Source organism: Solea senegalensis, linkage group LG11, assembly GCF_019176455.1.
Source record: "Solea senegalensis isolate Sse05_10M linkage group LG11, IFAPA_SoseM_1, whole genome shotgun sequence".
In the NCBI taxonomy this organism is placed as follows: Eukaryota; Metazoa; Chordata; class Actinopteri; order Pleuronectiformes; family Soleidae; genus Solea; species Solea senegalensis.
In genome coordinates, this window is record NC_058031.1 from 9,385,532 (window position 1) to 9,400,890 (window position 15,359).

Here is a 15,359-nt window from a genome sequence, read left to right on the forward strand (position 1 = left end):
ACCTTCATTAAAATGGTTTACACCAAGGTTGTCCAGTCATGTCAGAATGTGTAAGAATGTATTCAAAATTAATCTTAATCTGTTGGCTAAATCTTTAGCAAATGAGCAGGCTAGGGTTAGCAAGAAAATGTGTTAATCAAGCTTTGTAGAAACTACCTCTCCGCCCCCCCTTATATTTCATCAAGGACTTTAAATTGTTCTTAAAAAGAAATAATTGTTCTTTTACATTGATAATTTGTAAATATAATGGTACATTTTAGCTATATGGGCCAAGTTTAATGGACATTAGCAAGTGGTTTCCACTATCGCGTAGAATTCTGACAGTCAAGTGAAGAACACAGTGAGTTTTGCATGGCCATCATTTATTTATTTAATATGCAGCAAAAAATATACAATTTAAAAGTCAAGCTCCAGCAAAAACGTCTCTATGCTTTGACAACAAGCCGGCTAGCATGGTAGCTTCAGTCTGCAATCTGCAGAGCAGCTACAAGTACAGTAAGTTTATGTTCGCTACAGCTGGAGTCATGTGATACAAACAGTTCCGTCACCTTACCACATCTACAAGCAATATCACGTCTGATGTCTGGGTAGCATCAGGTCAGGTTATAAATTATTACACAACATTTTAGGCACCTCGCTGAAACTTGTCTTTCGGGGTCTTGTAATCACTGCGATATCTTGTGAATTGATTTGTGTTTGGAAAATAAACGTGAGTCTAGGATCGAACAGTTTGGGTAAAAAAAAAAATTGTTCAATTCTCCAGCCTTAAGAACTGTTTCACGTCATGACTCAGACAGTAAGCAAAATGCAGTCCACAAGTTATACAAAGCAAAGGAAAGAAAGAAAGAAAATGGCTATTTTTCACATTTGATTGCAATAACAGTAATAATAATAACAACATCAACACTGTATGCTTTTTTTATTCCTAAATTTGGATTTCCAACAGATTTTTAAATGACATTCATGTGGTCTGTAAAATGTTAACAAATGAAAGGAATCTCCCCTCACTTGGATGCAGGGAGATAATAAGTTGTACCATTAAAGTTGGCAAGAAAGTGCCTTTTTTATACATCAATAATAACAAGAGAAAGAGGTAAAACATTACGTAAATTATGATCAGAACCATACTGTATACTGTTACATGTGTAATATTCAAACAGGATATCTGTACAGAGCTGATGGACACTATGGTTATACAAACTCTGCATTGTTCAACTGAGGGGTTTTGCTCTTTTTTGGAGTCCTCTTTACACAGTCCTGTGCTACAAAAACACAGAACAGTTAAACACAGGGACACTTAAGCACAAAGAGCCTCACAGCTGCGTTATAGAATGTGTAGAATGTTTTCATAAAGATGAATCATATCAAAGCCAGTATCAATGATTCATTGATGTTCTGGCCATTTTCCCTAACAGAATGTCAAGGCCAGTTGGAACAAAAGCTGATCGGTATTCATAACTCTATCTCAGAACAGAAGAGACGGACTTCATCACTCAGGAAACTAGAGGTGCCTGTTTCTTCATATCCCCTCCCTTCATAATTTGGGGATTTTCATGAATATTCCAGGTAAAAAATGGAAAGATATGAAACTGAATCTTTTTCAATCTTATAACATAATGATTAGTTTCACCAGAGAATGAGTCTTAGTAGCAGGTTCATTGCAAACATTGCAAACTGGACTTTAGCCATTTCATATTTCAGCCAATCTGACTCCAGCTCATTAATTCAGAAACTGAAATTAAATGTAATATTAAAACCAGTGAATGTTGGACCAGTCAGCTGTAGAAACTGGTCATATTGATGTTTAGCGAAATGGATGCCATCAGGTAGGATACTATGCAGCGTTGGTGCAATAATGTTGCACCATCATTTTAGCTGGTGTGATTTGCATAACCCTAATAAACATAATGAATACTGGGCTCCTTTGGGAAACTTGTTTGGAGTATACTTCAATTTTTATGTGACCAATATAACAAACATATAGAGAAATGCCATGGAATCCAGTCACATTGTTAGTGTCATACATTAAAAGCTGAGAGTAGTGATTCCCCCCCGCCACTCAACCAAAACGAGTGACTCTTAGTAGAAGATTCACTGTCGTTCTCAGTGAGAAATTTGAAAATCACACAGTGTGATGGTGTGCTGCTCACGGAGGATCACTTTAAAATTGCTAAAAATCTTATTAGACAAATTCTATAATCATACAAATGCTGGGTTCCCAAAAGCACAACATTAAGTAAGCGATCATTTTCTGAGTACACCACAGAGTGTTGTAAGGCAATACAACAACCAATTATCACAGGCAAAAAGATTTTCTTTTTTTGTAGTAATTGTTTTTTTTTCCACTTCTCTAAGACGCCAACAGATTTAATTACACCAGATTTAGCTGACATGCTAGCAAGTGTTAACCAGTAATAACATTAACCAAAAGAAAGCTAGTTAAAAAAATAATCTGGCCTGATGAGTTCTCTTCTCAGAGGCTTTATGAATACAGCTCAGTAAAGCACAAGTAAAAACATTTTTTTCCACCCCTGAAGAGTGAGTTTCAGTAACAGACTTCACTTGATATTTAAGGCAATGTTATTTCATTTCATAGAATTGTTCCTCTCAAACAAAAGAAGACAACACAAAATGATTTCTATGTGCTGCAAAGAGGAGCTGCAGCTCAACATTCATTTTTTTTTAAAGACAAAAATAGACTATACAAAAGCAATACAGCAACAAGCCATAAACATATGGAATCAACTTGCTCTCCTGAAACTGAAACTGTTAATGGGGAAAAAGAAGGAGGGAAAAAAAAAGAGATATAAATATAAAGTACAGAGAGCTTCAACAAGTGAACCATGAACGTAACAGCAAGGGACAAAACTACTGGAAATGAAGGGGATACCAACCATCAAACAGAAGCCACGTGATACTTCTTCAGGCCTGGACAGTTTTCCCACAAACTTCTGTAAACCAACAGAGCAATGGGAATATCCCAAGTGTGACAGTGTGTTATTACATGAATGATAGAAAAACTAAACTAAAATTGAACAATATTTGTTTTAAAGTTAGACCCAGAAGCAGCTCAAAGGGATTTACAAATATAATTTAGCTAATGAATTGTAAAATTAAATGAAATCGGCCTTCATACAACTGAGTTATTGACTCGCTTTATGAAGTATTTTCATATTATACAGTTTTGTCTGCCAGTGAACATGTAAACAAACATTAGGCTTTTTGGTACCTGTCACAGTTTTGGTCATCACAGTATCAGCCATACAAAAGCTACTACACACATATCCGGAGCTAAGTACAAACCTAATTTAAAACTGTATAACACAAATTTGCAATCAATCATCATAATCTATGGTCCATGACATGATTTGATCTACTTTTTCTTCAATATTTGTTATATTTTTGTCAGTTAAAGTGCCAAATAGGTGTCTTCACTGTGAACACTGACATACCGCATCACGTCTAATGACGTCACCATAGTTCCCAAAGCTGTCCAGGCCAGTGAGAATACTCTGAGGGATTTCTGTTCCAGGGCTGATTTCTACTTCATCACAGAGAAAGAGACAGAGAAAGAGAAAGAAAAAGAGAGATAGAGCCCCTTTGTCCCTTGGAGTGGGGTCAGACCATTGCTTTGACCCCTTCCGCCTGCTTTGCGTCTGTGGTGCTATTGGTCAAAATAACTCCACTGTTAACACCCCAACCCAAACCCCGCAGAATGTATAGGGTCCCACTTAAAAATATCTCAAACCCACTACTAACAAAACTCCAACCTTGATCTCGACCCAAAACCCAATCAGTGTCACCTTGGATTCCCAACAACTGATCAACTGCTATACAGCCGAGAAAACGACTAAAGTTCATGATGTATTTACAATGGTATGTATCAATAAGAACTAGATATTTTACTAACAACACTTGTTTTCACTTGTGTCTGTAATATCAGAAACTAAAATGTATTTTATAGATTGGTCAATCATCAGAGACAGAGCGTTGGTTGTTGGCCTGTTGTCAGTAGAGTCCCTGATCGGGGTTGCCAATCAGGAACTACATTGAAATTAGAACCACACACACATTGATGAGAATGTATGAGCTTGATTACACATAACAGTGGGTCTGCAGTAACCTGCTTACACAAATGACGTACGAGTTCTTTTCCACATGTCAGTCTCACTTATTTCCTTTTTTTAGGTAACTGCAGTATAGTGTTGGCTCAGGCCAGCTGGATGGCTGAAAAGCAGACAGACAGACAGACGACTGTCTGAAAAGCATACCCATATCCATACACATGTGTATGTTTTGGTTAGTTTTAAAACATATATTGTTTTGAAAGGTTCTCCAAAGGATGTTGTGTTCAGTCATGACATAATGTCTACGATCTTTTAGTCTAAGAAGCCCAAAGGAATGACCTATAATCACATCATGACGTGCCAAATTACGCATTTATGGTGATTTATAAGACATCTTATGTTGCCTAAGGTACAGTTACCGATAAATACCAGCTAATTTTGGACCCACCAGAAATAGGCACTGTCACAGCAAGAAGAGGAGCAGGGTAACCTACCAGCCCACAAACTGAGTTCTTTTGTTTGATTTTTTCCCCCCCAGGTTACAATCTATCCAGTACCCTGCCCCCCACACCAAACTCTAAATTTCAAAACCAAAATCAAAAACTCTATGAAACTCGTTTTTAGTACAGGATTCCTTTGGGACACATTGAGAAATGTTGCTCCCATGAAAAATAACATTCATATGACCTGTTCTGGGTCAGTAGACACAGTTTAGGAAATACTATTTGAGGAGTAGCTTGTTGCACTTTTTTTTTTTAATATCACATTATATTTTGTGCACCTATTTTAGTCATTAAAGAGGCTCAGCTGCAAAGTACCATTTTAAAGAGCCCATCACAATAAAGACCACACAGTATTTGTCCACTGTTGATGGAAACTTTTTCAGACCAAAACATTGACTGTTAAATATACAATACAAGGTAGTGACACTGTTGATCATCCACTTCAGGAAAGCTTAACTCTTGGCAGCTCTGTAGTCTGTATTCAATACCACCCCATAGCAACAATCCATACTTCCAACTTTGTTTTTAGTCTTTATACAAGTGCCTTCATGACAGATGATGGTCTTAGAAATTTGGTATCAGTGGGTACTTCGAATGATCCCCGTCTATTTCTATATGTCTCGCTCTAACCCCTGCTTTGTCATACTGGACCTGAGCAGAGTCAGGCGTTTGTTTGAAGTTGGTTAGCAGACCAAGTCAGCAGATCCAGAGTCTGTTCAAGAGGCTCTTTTTTTTTTTAGGGCTGCTGGAAATTTCAGAAATGCTGTTTTGTGTCAACACCTACCAAAAGACAACTTGATCCATAAGCGTCCACTTCGGTAGATTTTAGTGGATTTCGGGTCCAGAGTAGCTTTAGCTGATTTTATATCTGGAACTATATTGTATCCTACCCAAACCCTTCCTTCAACAGTAAGTTTCCTCCATATATTAGCACCCTAGGGAAACTATTCCTAAATTCTTTTCCTTTCGATCCCATCCTCCTCATCTCCCTCCCCCCCGCCCCAGGCGAGTCTTCTGGTTGGGGGACGGGGGGGCTCGTGCCGCTAGAGAGCTGTAATTTGAGTTAATTCTGTGTTAGAGTTTCCTGTCCCCTGGTTTTCTCCCCTCTGTGAGGGGTCTACCCCCACCAAGGGGAGCTCCACGCCTAGTCATGCGGGGTTTGGCTTCCCTCCACCCGGCCCCCCGCCATCCCCAGTCTTGTAACTGTAGGCTGCCGCCACCTCCCTGGCAATGCTCCTCATCCTGCCTGACTGCTGGGTGTCAAGATGGAATGGTGATGGGTGGCAGAATTCACGGAAGCAGCGCTTGAAGTTTTCATCCAGGAATGCGTAGAGCACAGGATTCAAGCTGCTGTTGACATAACCCAGGGCTATGCAGAAGTGCATCAGGACCAGTGTGAACAAGCTACTCAAGTTGAAGCCCAACGACTGAGCCAGGACCATGATCTGGATGGGCGTCCAACAGACGACGAATGCTGCCACCACCACGAGGACCATCCTGGTGATCCGTCGCAGGTTGCGGTCCTTCTCCTTGGAGCCAGACAGGATGCGAACACTGCGCAGGCGCTTGACCATCAAACTGTAGCAGATGCTGATTATAGCCACAGGGATGAGGAAGGAGAAGAGGAAGACGCATGTACCAAATACAGGATCCCAGTGACTCCTTGGTTCAGGTAAAACCACAATGCACTCAACACCTAGATGTATTTAAAAAGAAGCAGAAGAGAAGAAAAGAACTGAGTAAGTTGGAAGAGCAAAGTCCCCAGAGGAAAATACAGCACCAAGATGTTTTACCTGAACTTTAAAACTGAAAGACTGATACTTAACAATGTCATGATCGATTTCATATCACAGCTGTTTTCTGATGAGTTAACCCTTGATGACTTGCTTATTAGCTATAAAAAAAAAGAGCCAATAATAAATATTGTTTTTGCACTGCAGACAAACACAAATGATTTATTATTCGTTATAATTATGCAATTAAACTGGGATAACTGGGATCTACTTATATTTACAAGGACCAGAGTGAATGTTATTTGAATACTATTTAATTTATTAAAATGCAAATCACATGCAGATTAAGCAATGATGCTAATAACAGAGGACAGGCATAGAGAACCCAAAGAAGGAAAGAAAAACAACCGGCATCTATTGCTGCAACATGATGACAAAAGTACAAAGTAGAGAAAGTATGAAAGAATAAATGAACAGTGACAGGGAAGTCGGGCAGACTGGGTCTAACTATAACACAGTTAGCAGCTGAAGCAGGAGAGCTTGGTAGGAGAAAGCAAGATAAATGTCTTTGGACCTGTGGAGATTCATGTATTGACAAGTTAAATACCATGAATGAAAAATGAGACTCATTTAGTTATTAGTGAAGCAGGTGGACAGCTTTAAATCATAACAGAATAATGATTCATGCTGGAGGAGAGACGGACACAGAGTTAAGTTAGATGAACAGCCATGACAAAACGTTTCCCGTCCAATATTTGGTCATTTACCAATGTCTTTTTAGCCTAAATCACAATCTGAAACAGCATCCAAGTCTTCCTGAAAGGATAATCTCTACCCGAATGAAAATCAGTTGTTGGGTTTGAGCACTGGAGGAAAAAAAGCCTTTAAACATACATGAGACAAGACATGATTAATTATGATGTTTATTGATGGGGTTTGCAATAGAATAAAAACAGCTGAATCTGTGGCTTCAAAACGAACAAGAGAGACGACGTCACCTCCAATGTTTCTATTGTGGTTTAAATGGGATGTAATGATTTTATGTTTAATGTTGAATAAGTCTGAAGGATTGTGTACTCATGTGGCTTGAACAGTGTACAGCAGCAGTTTGAAGCCAGTCTGGTGAAACAACAGCATGGTCTGAGCCTGGTAGATCACCAAGAGAACATTTTCTGTGGATTCTGATACTCTAATATTTTAATGTCACAGACGTCTGTCAAAATTCTAAACAATGACAGATTATATTTCAGAGTAAAGCTGATCTCTTCCTGCCATTAAACTGATTTTAAATAGTTAATACTCAAAATAAAAAGTTCTTCAAATAAAAAAGCCGCCTCTTTTTTCCCTGCATTTAAAAAAAGTAGCATTTAAGCAAAATATTTACGCAATTTTCTTATTGTGTCATTGACAATTGAACCACATTTTCTGACTATTAAATACATCAAATACAGTGCTACAAAATCCATTATACGCACACTGTGCTCGCACTCAAGGCTCCACACAGACACACAGTGGGGAATAAACAGTATACATATTTACAGTAAAGCCAGATCAAACGACATTATAAAAATCTATAATTCCATTTGGTGGATGCTTTTATCTGATACATCGTGCAGAGTCATTTATAGTGTGTAGGTGTCCCCAGTAAAAATGGAAGCTGTAGCCCTGGATCCATTACTGCCACACTCCATTGATTGATCAAAAACACAGTTACATTCTGTGTGTGAGGACAGGGCGGGTAATAACCTACTTGAGAGGGTTGGGAAATTTATGAGTTTTATAAAAATTGCGATAGATGTGCATATGTTCCCCTGAGAGACAGAGAGAGAGAGAGAGAGACAGTTGTAGAGATGAAACACCACGCTTTAAACACAAACAAATGCTATAATGGTGTTAATCCTTGCAGGGAAATAATCCTTCTTTGTGGAGGGTCAGAGGGTTAGTGGTGCGCCTATGAAAACAATGGTGCTGCTCCATTTTTTCAGTTTCTATCTCTTCGTGTCTAATGTACATTACATTAGCAGCGACAGAAGCAGAAGCAGAGATACCTGTCTCCATGTTGATGAAACTGCTTGCCCTGTATCTTCCGCTCAATATTTCAAATGTTGCTGACGTTTATTACAGACACTTTGATTCACAACCTATGATTCCATTGTCATTGTGCGCTCGGAGACAGACTGACAGCTCACTGTTCACCGACTCGCACCGCAACATTGATACCTCAAATGCAGCTTCAGCTTTTAAAAAGGACGATTTGAGAGAATTTGCGGACAGCTCATGGTCAAACTCCCAACAGTGCTTCACTGGCTTGTGGATGGTTTGGTTACATTATGTCGCGCCAGTATAACCAGTACAGCAGTTATACTGGCAAATATAGTGGTGTGCGATAGAGCACAAATTAGTATTAATATTGCTTTTTACTTGCACGCATCAATAACATGACTTGCTTGTATTCTTCCACCTATACATAACATTAACCATCTCTTCCGTAACCGTCCAAGTTAATTCATCCACCAATGTTAGCTGACACCTGCTCCATCACAGGGCCACATAGAAACAAACAACCATTGACTCTCACACTCACACTCACAGTCAATTTAGAATGACCAATTTGCCTAATCCCCAAACCTGTATGTCTTTGGACTGTGGGAGAAAAAACCAGAGAACCCGGAGTAAACCCTCGCACACACGTGGAGAACATGCAAACTCCATGCAGAAAGGCCGTTGTTCCGGCCAGGTCACTACCATTGTCGTCTTGCTGCAAAGGCAAGCGAGCTGCCGTCCGAGTTAATGTCATCTCATATTGATTATTGTAACTCTCTCCTCATCGGTCTACCCCTCACTCTCCTCCATAAATTGGTCCAGACTGTCGCTGCTCAAATTAACAGTAGAACGCCTTCTATGACTCACAACACCACAGTCCTGAAACAACTGCACAGGCTCTAGGTGACATTTTGCATTAACTATAGACGTCTTTTCATAACCGTGCACCACTATACCTCTCCAATCTTACTTCAACACTTACGCCTGTAGTATCTGATGTAGATGAACATATTAACACAGCTACATTCTGTCTCAAATAAGTTAGAGATGTGTATTCCATTGCAGTTGAAAAGTAACCAGGAAATTCCTCATGGGGGTCACAAGTATGACCCAGGACATATTTTAAGACACATTTACGGGCCAATCCTGGGCCCGTCCTAGAAAAGTTTTTTTTTGAAGAAACGCAGATACTCCCTATATAATAAGAGGTTTGGAGGTCAAATCTGTTGTTGATTCTCTAATATTTACGATATGTTTACATTGAAGAGTAGATGTATGCTCTGAGCAGCTGTCCTCCTATATGCTGAGACGTGGTACCTAAAGACAGAAGGGCACCATTGTTTGTCTTCTCTGTCCATCACTAGGAGGGGGGCTTCTAGACTGAAGATAGAATACCTAAAATGGACCAATGTGAAGTATAGGATGATGATGTCAGAGAAACCCTTAAATGTATGGACCTGCTCCTATGCAGGCAGAATTGTTCAGAGATTCGGCAAGAACACATTCTCCCAAGCTGCTGCAGCGCTCGGTCTGATGCTTGACTTAACCAAATAAAATTCCTTTTGTTCGGTACAAGTCTTGTGTCTGAGGGGTTCTTTCTACACCATCAACTCATCACCTATCATTCGTAAGAAGAAGGAAGCCTGACTAAAAACGACACGCCTTACACATATTGTCCACTCTTCCTCCTGCGTCCTCCTCACTATGGCTTCCAGAGCCTTTATAACCTCTCAGCTGCGTAACTAACTATCGTTATTACATTGTTGTATTTAGCTGGATTTAGGAGGTTGACTTTACCACTTCAATTACTATTAAAATACATCTAATTTAAAATGTATTCAGCGAGAGGGTTCTGTTCAAAAAGAATATAATATGCACCTACACTACATTTCTTTTCAGGCTTTAACAAAAATGACAGCGTTGTCGGTAGCAAACAGCCTTCCTTCATACATTTATATCTGTCAAATAATTGAATACAGTCTTCTTCCCCTCTGCCATCATGGCTGTCACTCAACAACAACAACAACAACAACACATAGCAGAGCAGGGGAGGAGAAGAAGCAACATGTGAACGGAGCGGTGTTTGCACTCTGATGAAGTCAGGAAAATGTAGTGAACGTAGAGAAGAGAAAAGAAAACTCGAGCATTGATTCGCGACTTTTACTTCCCCCCGTTTCCATAAAACTAGTACTGTCATATTTTCAAACCACGTTATGGGCAATAAACCCAGATCGATTCTCTCCATTAACTTTGGTGCATAATGTTTACAGGGAAATATTGTAACTGCAGGTCTATGATAAGATGCAAACTTCTACTGCATTAAAAGTAGTCATTGTATATTCCGACTGCGTACCAAGACTTTAAAACTTCAACGTTCTGTTACCTAATAAAGTAATGATTCATGCATTCATGCATTCATACATTAAGGTCATTTCAAAGGACGTTCGTAAGGGCTAACATTCGTTAGAGAGCATGGGTGTGTTTGCTGTGGCCTAATGCTCCCAGTGCTGCTGTGAGTCAGGCTGTGTTCAAGAATGTTCATGCATGGAAGCGGTCTGTGTAATTTATGGTAAAGGAGAAAGCACTGGGAGAAAGGATGAGCACATAAAAGTTATAGGCGGTACAATGACTTATGTCTAGCAGTCACATTGACTCCCTGTACAACTTATTTCAGGGGCTAACATTAAGTTCTTTCTTCCTTTTAGATGCATGTATTGTAATCTGTTCTTTTAAAAGCATCTAATATTTTGCTCTTACTGCTTCCAGTAGTCGCACTCCCCTTGTCATACATATATGACTAGGAATGTGCGCTCCATTCCAGCCTCCATTTCACAGTTGATGCTTCTCTACTCTTTTTGTCCCCCTTCATTTAACACTTCTTTCCTGTCTATTGCATTTGTCTGCCTCTTCTTTTTTATTATTCTTTGCTTCCAGCTTGGACTGCCTGTCATCTCCGGTTCTGGTTGGCGCTATTATTCCCTTTTGATTCATTTTACTTTAAGCCTTATCTATCGGCTTTTCTCTGCCGTTTCACATTTTACGCCTACGCTCAATTTTTTTATGAAAGTACATTTCTTTTTGCTAATAACTTTTCCACCTGCCACATCCCCTTGAAGCATGAATGAAAAAGTTAATATAAGGTTCTGATAAACTATTATTTTCTTTGTACAATTTGCATCTTATACCTCTACAGTTTATAAATCAGCAATAAACATATATGCATAACAGTAAAGTTACAAGTTTGATGTGACACAAAATAAATATTTATCTAAGAGACATATTGTGAGATAAAAAAAGGAAAACATTTGTTGTTATAACTCCGATTTATACTGATGTGTGGAGAAGATACCTCTTTGTTTTAAGGAAAAAATACAAAGATATATTTTCATATTCCTATTTTTAATTGGTTTTATTGCTTTTTAAATCCCAATTTTATATTTGTCACTTGTCTACCTCTGACCTTGCAGCAATATGATTTAATTTCCCCAGTGCGAGATCAATAAAATCAAATCTAATCTAATGACACGAGCAATGCTTTTACGACGACATCTTTTCATTTAATCTATGATATCATTCTTTATTTTTTTTCTCCTCTTACTAATTCACTGTTTTTACTCTTTATTCTTGGACAAAAAAGAACTCCCTCTCTACTAATGGTACACTGCTCTCTGTTCACTCATCATCATGTTCTTTATTGGCTTTTCTTCACCTTCCATTTTCTGGTAGAGAACAATAACCTTGTCCTTACAGTGATTGGATTCTGCCGACTCCCGAAACCTTAACCCCCAAAACACCACCTCAGCCGTTGAGTCCCAACATCCCAATGATTCATAATGTGTTTCACTTTGCTGACGATGTAAAATGCAGCAATATGATAATATAATCCCACCACTGTAGTGATTTGTGATTACATTTCCTTCTCAGCGGCTCATTCATTTGAATTTGGTAACTGATAACTTTAATTGCATGGGTTACTGATAAAGCAGTGGTACATAAAATGAAATCATGTCAAATTTCATTACTTGACTTTGCTAATGAGGATTCTGGTCGATCCTTAAAGTACTCAGTACAGTCCTGAACCCTCAGTTGAGTGAAAACAACACCAGAGTTAGGATGGATCTAACCCCACCAGCGACTTACATATTTTGAACCATCATCATAATGTTGTTTTCAGTTGAACCATATTTTTTTGATTCATTTAATTGACAACTAAATGAACTATAAATGAAATATGCTGCACTCACACTGCCGGCAGTTTGACATTGTACAATAATTTAATACACTTATCATAACTGAGCTATTATATGAGGAATGCAGGTCATGTCAATAATAATAACACATTGATAATGCCACGTGCTCCCGCACATTTTTATTAGGCTAAAACTTTCAGCCCATTTGACCTGAAACCCATTTGAGAATAAATAAAAAAAGAAACCACTCCCCATGCATGACGGGGTGTGGAGCGAGAGGGAGAGAGGTCACTAATAATTTATATCAGAGTATGTTTCATGTAAATGCAACAGTGTTTGTTACTGAAAGCTGACTTCCTGTCGCCAATACAGGTTATCAACGTGGAAAAATTGGCCCTAAAAACAAAAGGATGAAAAAGAATAAAGAATATAGTTTGGGTGGAAGCCTGCTGTGTGCTATTCCTGCAAACATACTTTAGGCTGTTAAAATTGGTTGCTGTGGTAACCCATACACAGATCAAAGGAAGGTGAGGACTAGGATTCCTGCAAGATTCATTGGTTCAACCTGATGTGGAGTGAAAAATATGATGATGATGAAGAAGAATTTGAGCACTGAGCTGCTTCATGGTTTATTGCTCACCTTACTGGACCTTACTGCAAAGTATGCGAAGTTGAAGCGACCCAATACAATGTCTCTGCTACTCTGCTACTCTAATGACATTATAATAAACGCTGTTTTTTTTATCGGCTCCATCTAGAGTGATGAAAACATGACACTCAGGTGAATGGGATCATTTTGCCAACTACTCCTTTATTTTGACAGTCTAGTCTGTCCCAGTCTGTACCTTCCCCAGTCTCATGATGGCACATTACTTGAATGGTGCCATTCAAGCAATAATGTAAAATGATTGTGTTACATCGTGTGTAGTTTGAAGTGAACATCACATGTGTGTTGGATACAGCACATTTGTAATATTGGATTGACTTGCTGGGGGAAGTATTGGTATTTCCTTCACCTTTCTCAGACGTCTGCGTCTGTTCTCTGTCTTTACTTCTCTGTCTTATCTCTCCATCTCCACTACTGCTGAAAAGGACTTTTACATTCAGGTTAAGAGCAATTGTGGCCGAAATCAACAACATGGAGGGTAATTCCAATAAGGACAATTGATGTGATATGGCGTCTTCAAACTGTTGAAGACAGAAATGATTTTGTGAGAGGTTAATGATTCAGTCTCCTTTCTCTTCCCAGAGCTTTTTCTCTTTTCTTTTCCTGCCAGAGTTTAAAATCAGGAGCTGTTTGGTTTTTGGGGAGGGGTTGAATTATATGTTGAGCCAGATTTCAAACCCATGCTCTTTTACCTGCTTCTGCTTCACTCATTCTCTAAGTGACATACCTTTACAGCTCATCTCACACTGTATCTGCAGGCAAACCATACAGATGCTAAAAAGCACAGCTGTCAGAAGTGTATTTTGTTCGTGGCCATCTCTAACAGTTAGTGTGGAGGTTTATTCCATCTGTCCCCTGTACAGATCCCTGGCTCTCCTTCCAGTGTACACATTCTGAGTGAGCCTGTTGTGTGTGTGTAACCACAGGCAATACAGTGGTTGTCATGACAGTCATTATTGGCCATGTTAGCAGGAGAGGGTGCACACACCTTTAATGTAAATACATTAGAAACGACATTTCTCACCGTGACTGTCTCCTTATAGTTTTTCACATTTCATGGCAAGGCTTTGCTAGTTAATTACCATTTAATATTTAAATACGCCGCAGATAATCTAAACCCTGATTTGAGAGACAATTAATATTAATGTACCGTTAATAATTAATGTTCTTACAATAACCACATAATTGGGGATCAAATCCAACAAAAAACATGCACCGCTCTCGGCCCTGTTCATCTCGCTTCCATTTAAGTTCCTTAACAAAATCTTAATTCTCCACTATGTGGCCATTATTATCATAAAATATTAACTCCTCATGAACTATGCTTCACTTGGAGGGTTAAAGGACTCGCAGTAATGAGGTTCTACTGGTGAAACTAATCTCATGAATATAGCTGGATGCAACCACTGGTCACTACATGAATGAGCCTTTGATTGTGAGGCATTAATGGAGAGGCTGATGCCAATCAGTGTTGAATCAGTGCTCTGCCTATCACATTTTACTCCTACTTTAAAAAAAAAAACCCTCCCTTTACACTTTTAGTAGGCAACCAATGCTGTTCCTGACACTATTTTACAATCTTTCATACTCTTTAAGTTCATGGAGGTACACCCTGATTAATGGGGTAGTCCACTCTGGCTGCATGCCCTTTGATGACTGAGAAGTCCAATTCTGGATTTACATGTCCTTCCGCATTTCCCGCAGGTGTGTGTCAAGACATCCGTGTCTGGGGCTGCAGTCTCTCCGGCCTTTATCCTTCTCCTTGTCTCCACTAGGCTGTTCCGTCTATTTGCTTCGAAGGAGGAGACAGCCTGGTGGACGTCTCCAAACATCACAGTCGACAGACCATTAACAGTGGTCTATCTGGCAGGTGATAAGGGTCTGTTTCAGGTTGTCCCTGAAACATTTCTTTGGGGCCCCCATGTCTCAGCACCCAGAGGCTGGTTCTCCGTACAACGCAATCTTGGGTAGCAGCTCAGTATACGCCAATCTTTATGTGCATCTTCAAGTTTCTGTTTTTCCAGACACTTGTGTAGAGTCTCCCAAAGGCACTGCTTGCTTTGGCCAGTCTGCTGTCAAGTTCCTTGTCGAGCTTGGCATCTGACGTTATAGTGCTCCCAAAATGGGGGAACTGGTGGACTTGTTTACAGCTGCGA

The 15,359-nt window shown here is 39.4% G+C and overlaps 1 protein-coding gene across 1 annotated transcript in view; it reads right to left on the minus strand.

The window, feature by feature from the left end:
* Positions 1 to 4,813: 4,813 nt before the first annotated feature.
* oprl1 (opiate receptor-like 1) overlaps positions 4,814 to 15,359 on the minus strand; it is a 55,487-nt gene continuing 44,941 nt past the window's right edge. Inside the window, exon 6 of the mRNA XM_044039165.1 lies at positions 4,814 to 6,266. Within this exon, the coding sequence (XP_043895100.1) occupies positions 5,719 to 6,266 (548 nt within the window). The 3' untranslated portion in view covers positions 4,814 to 5,718. The remainder of the gene's footprint in view (positions 6,267 to 15,359) is intronic.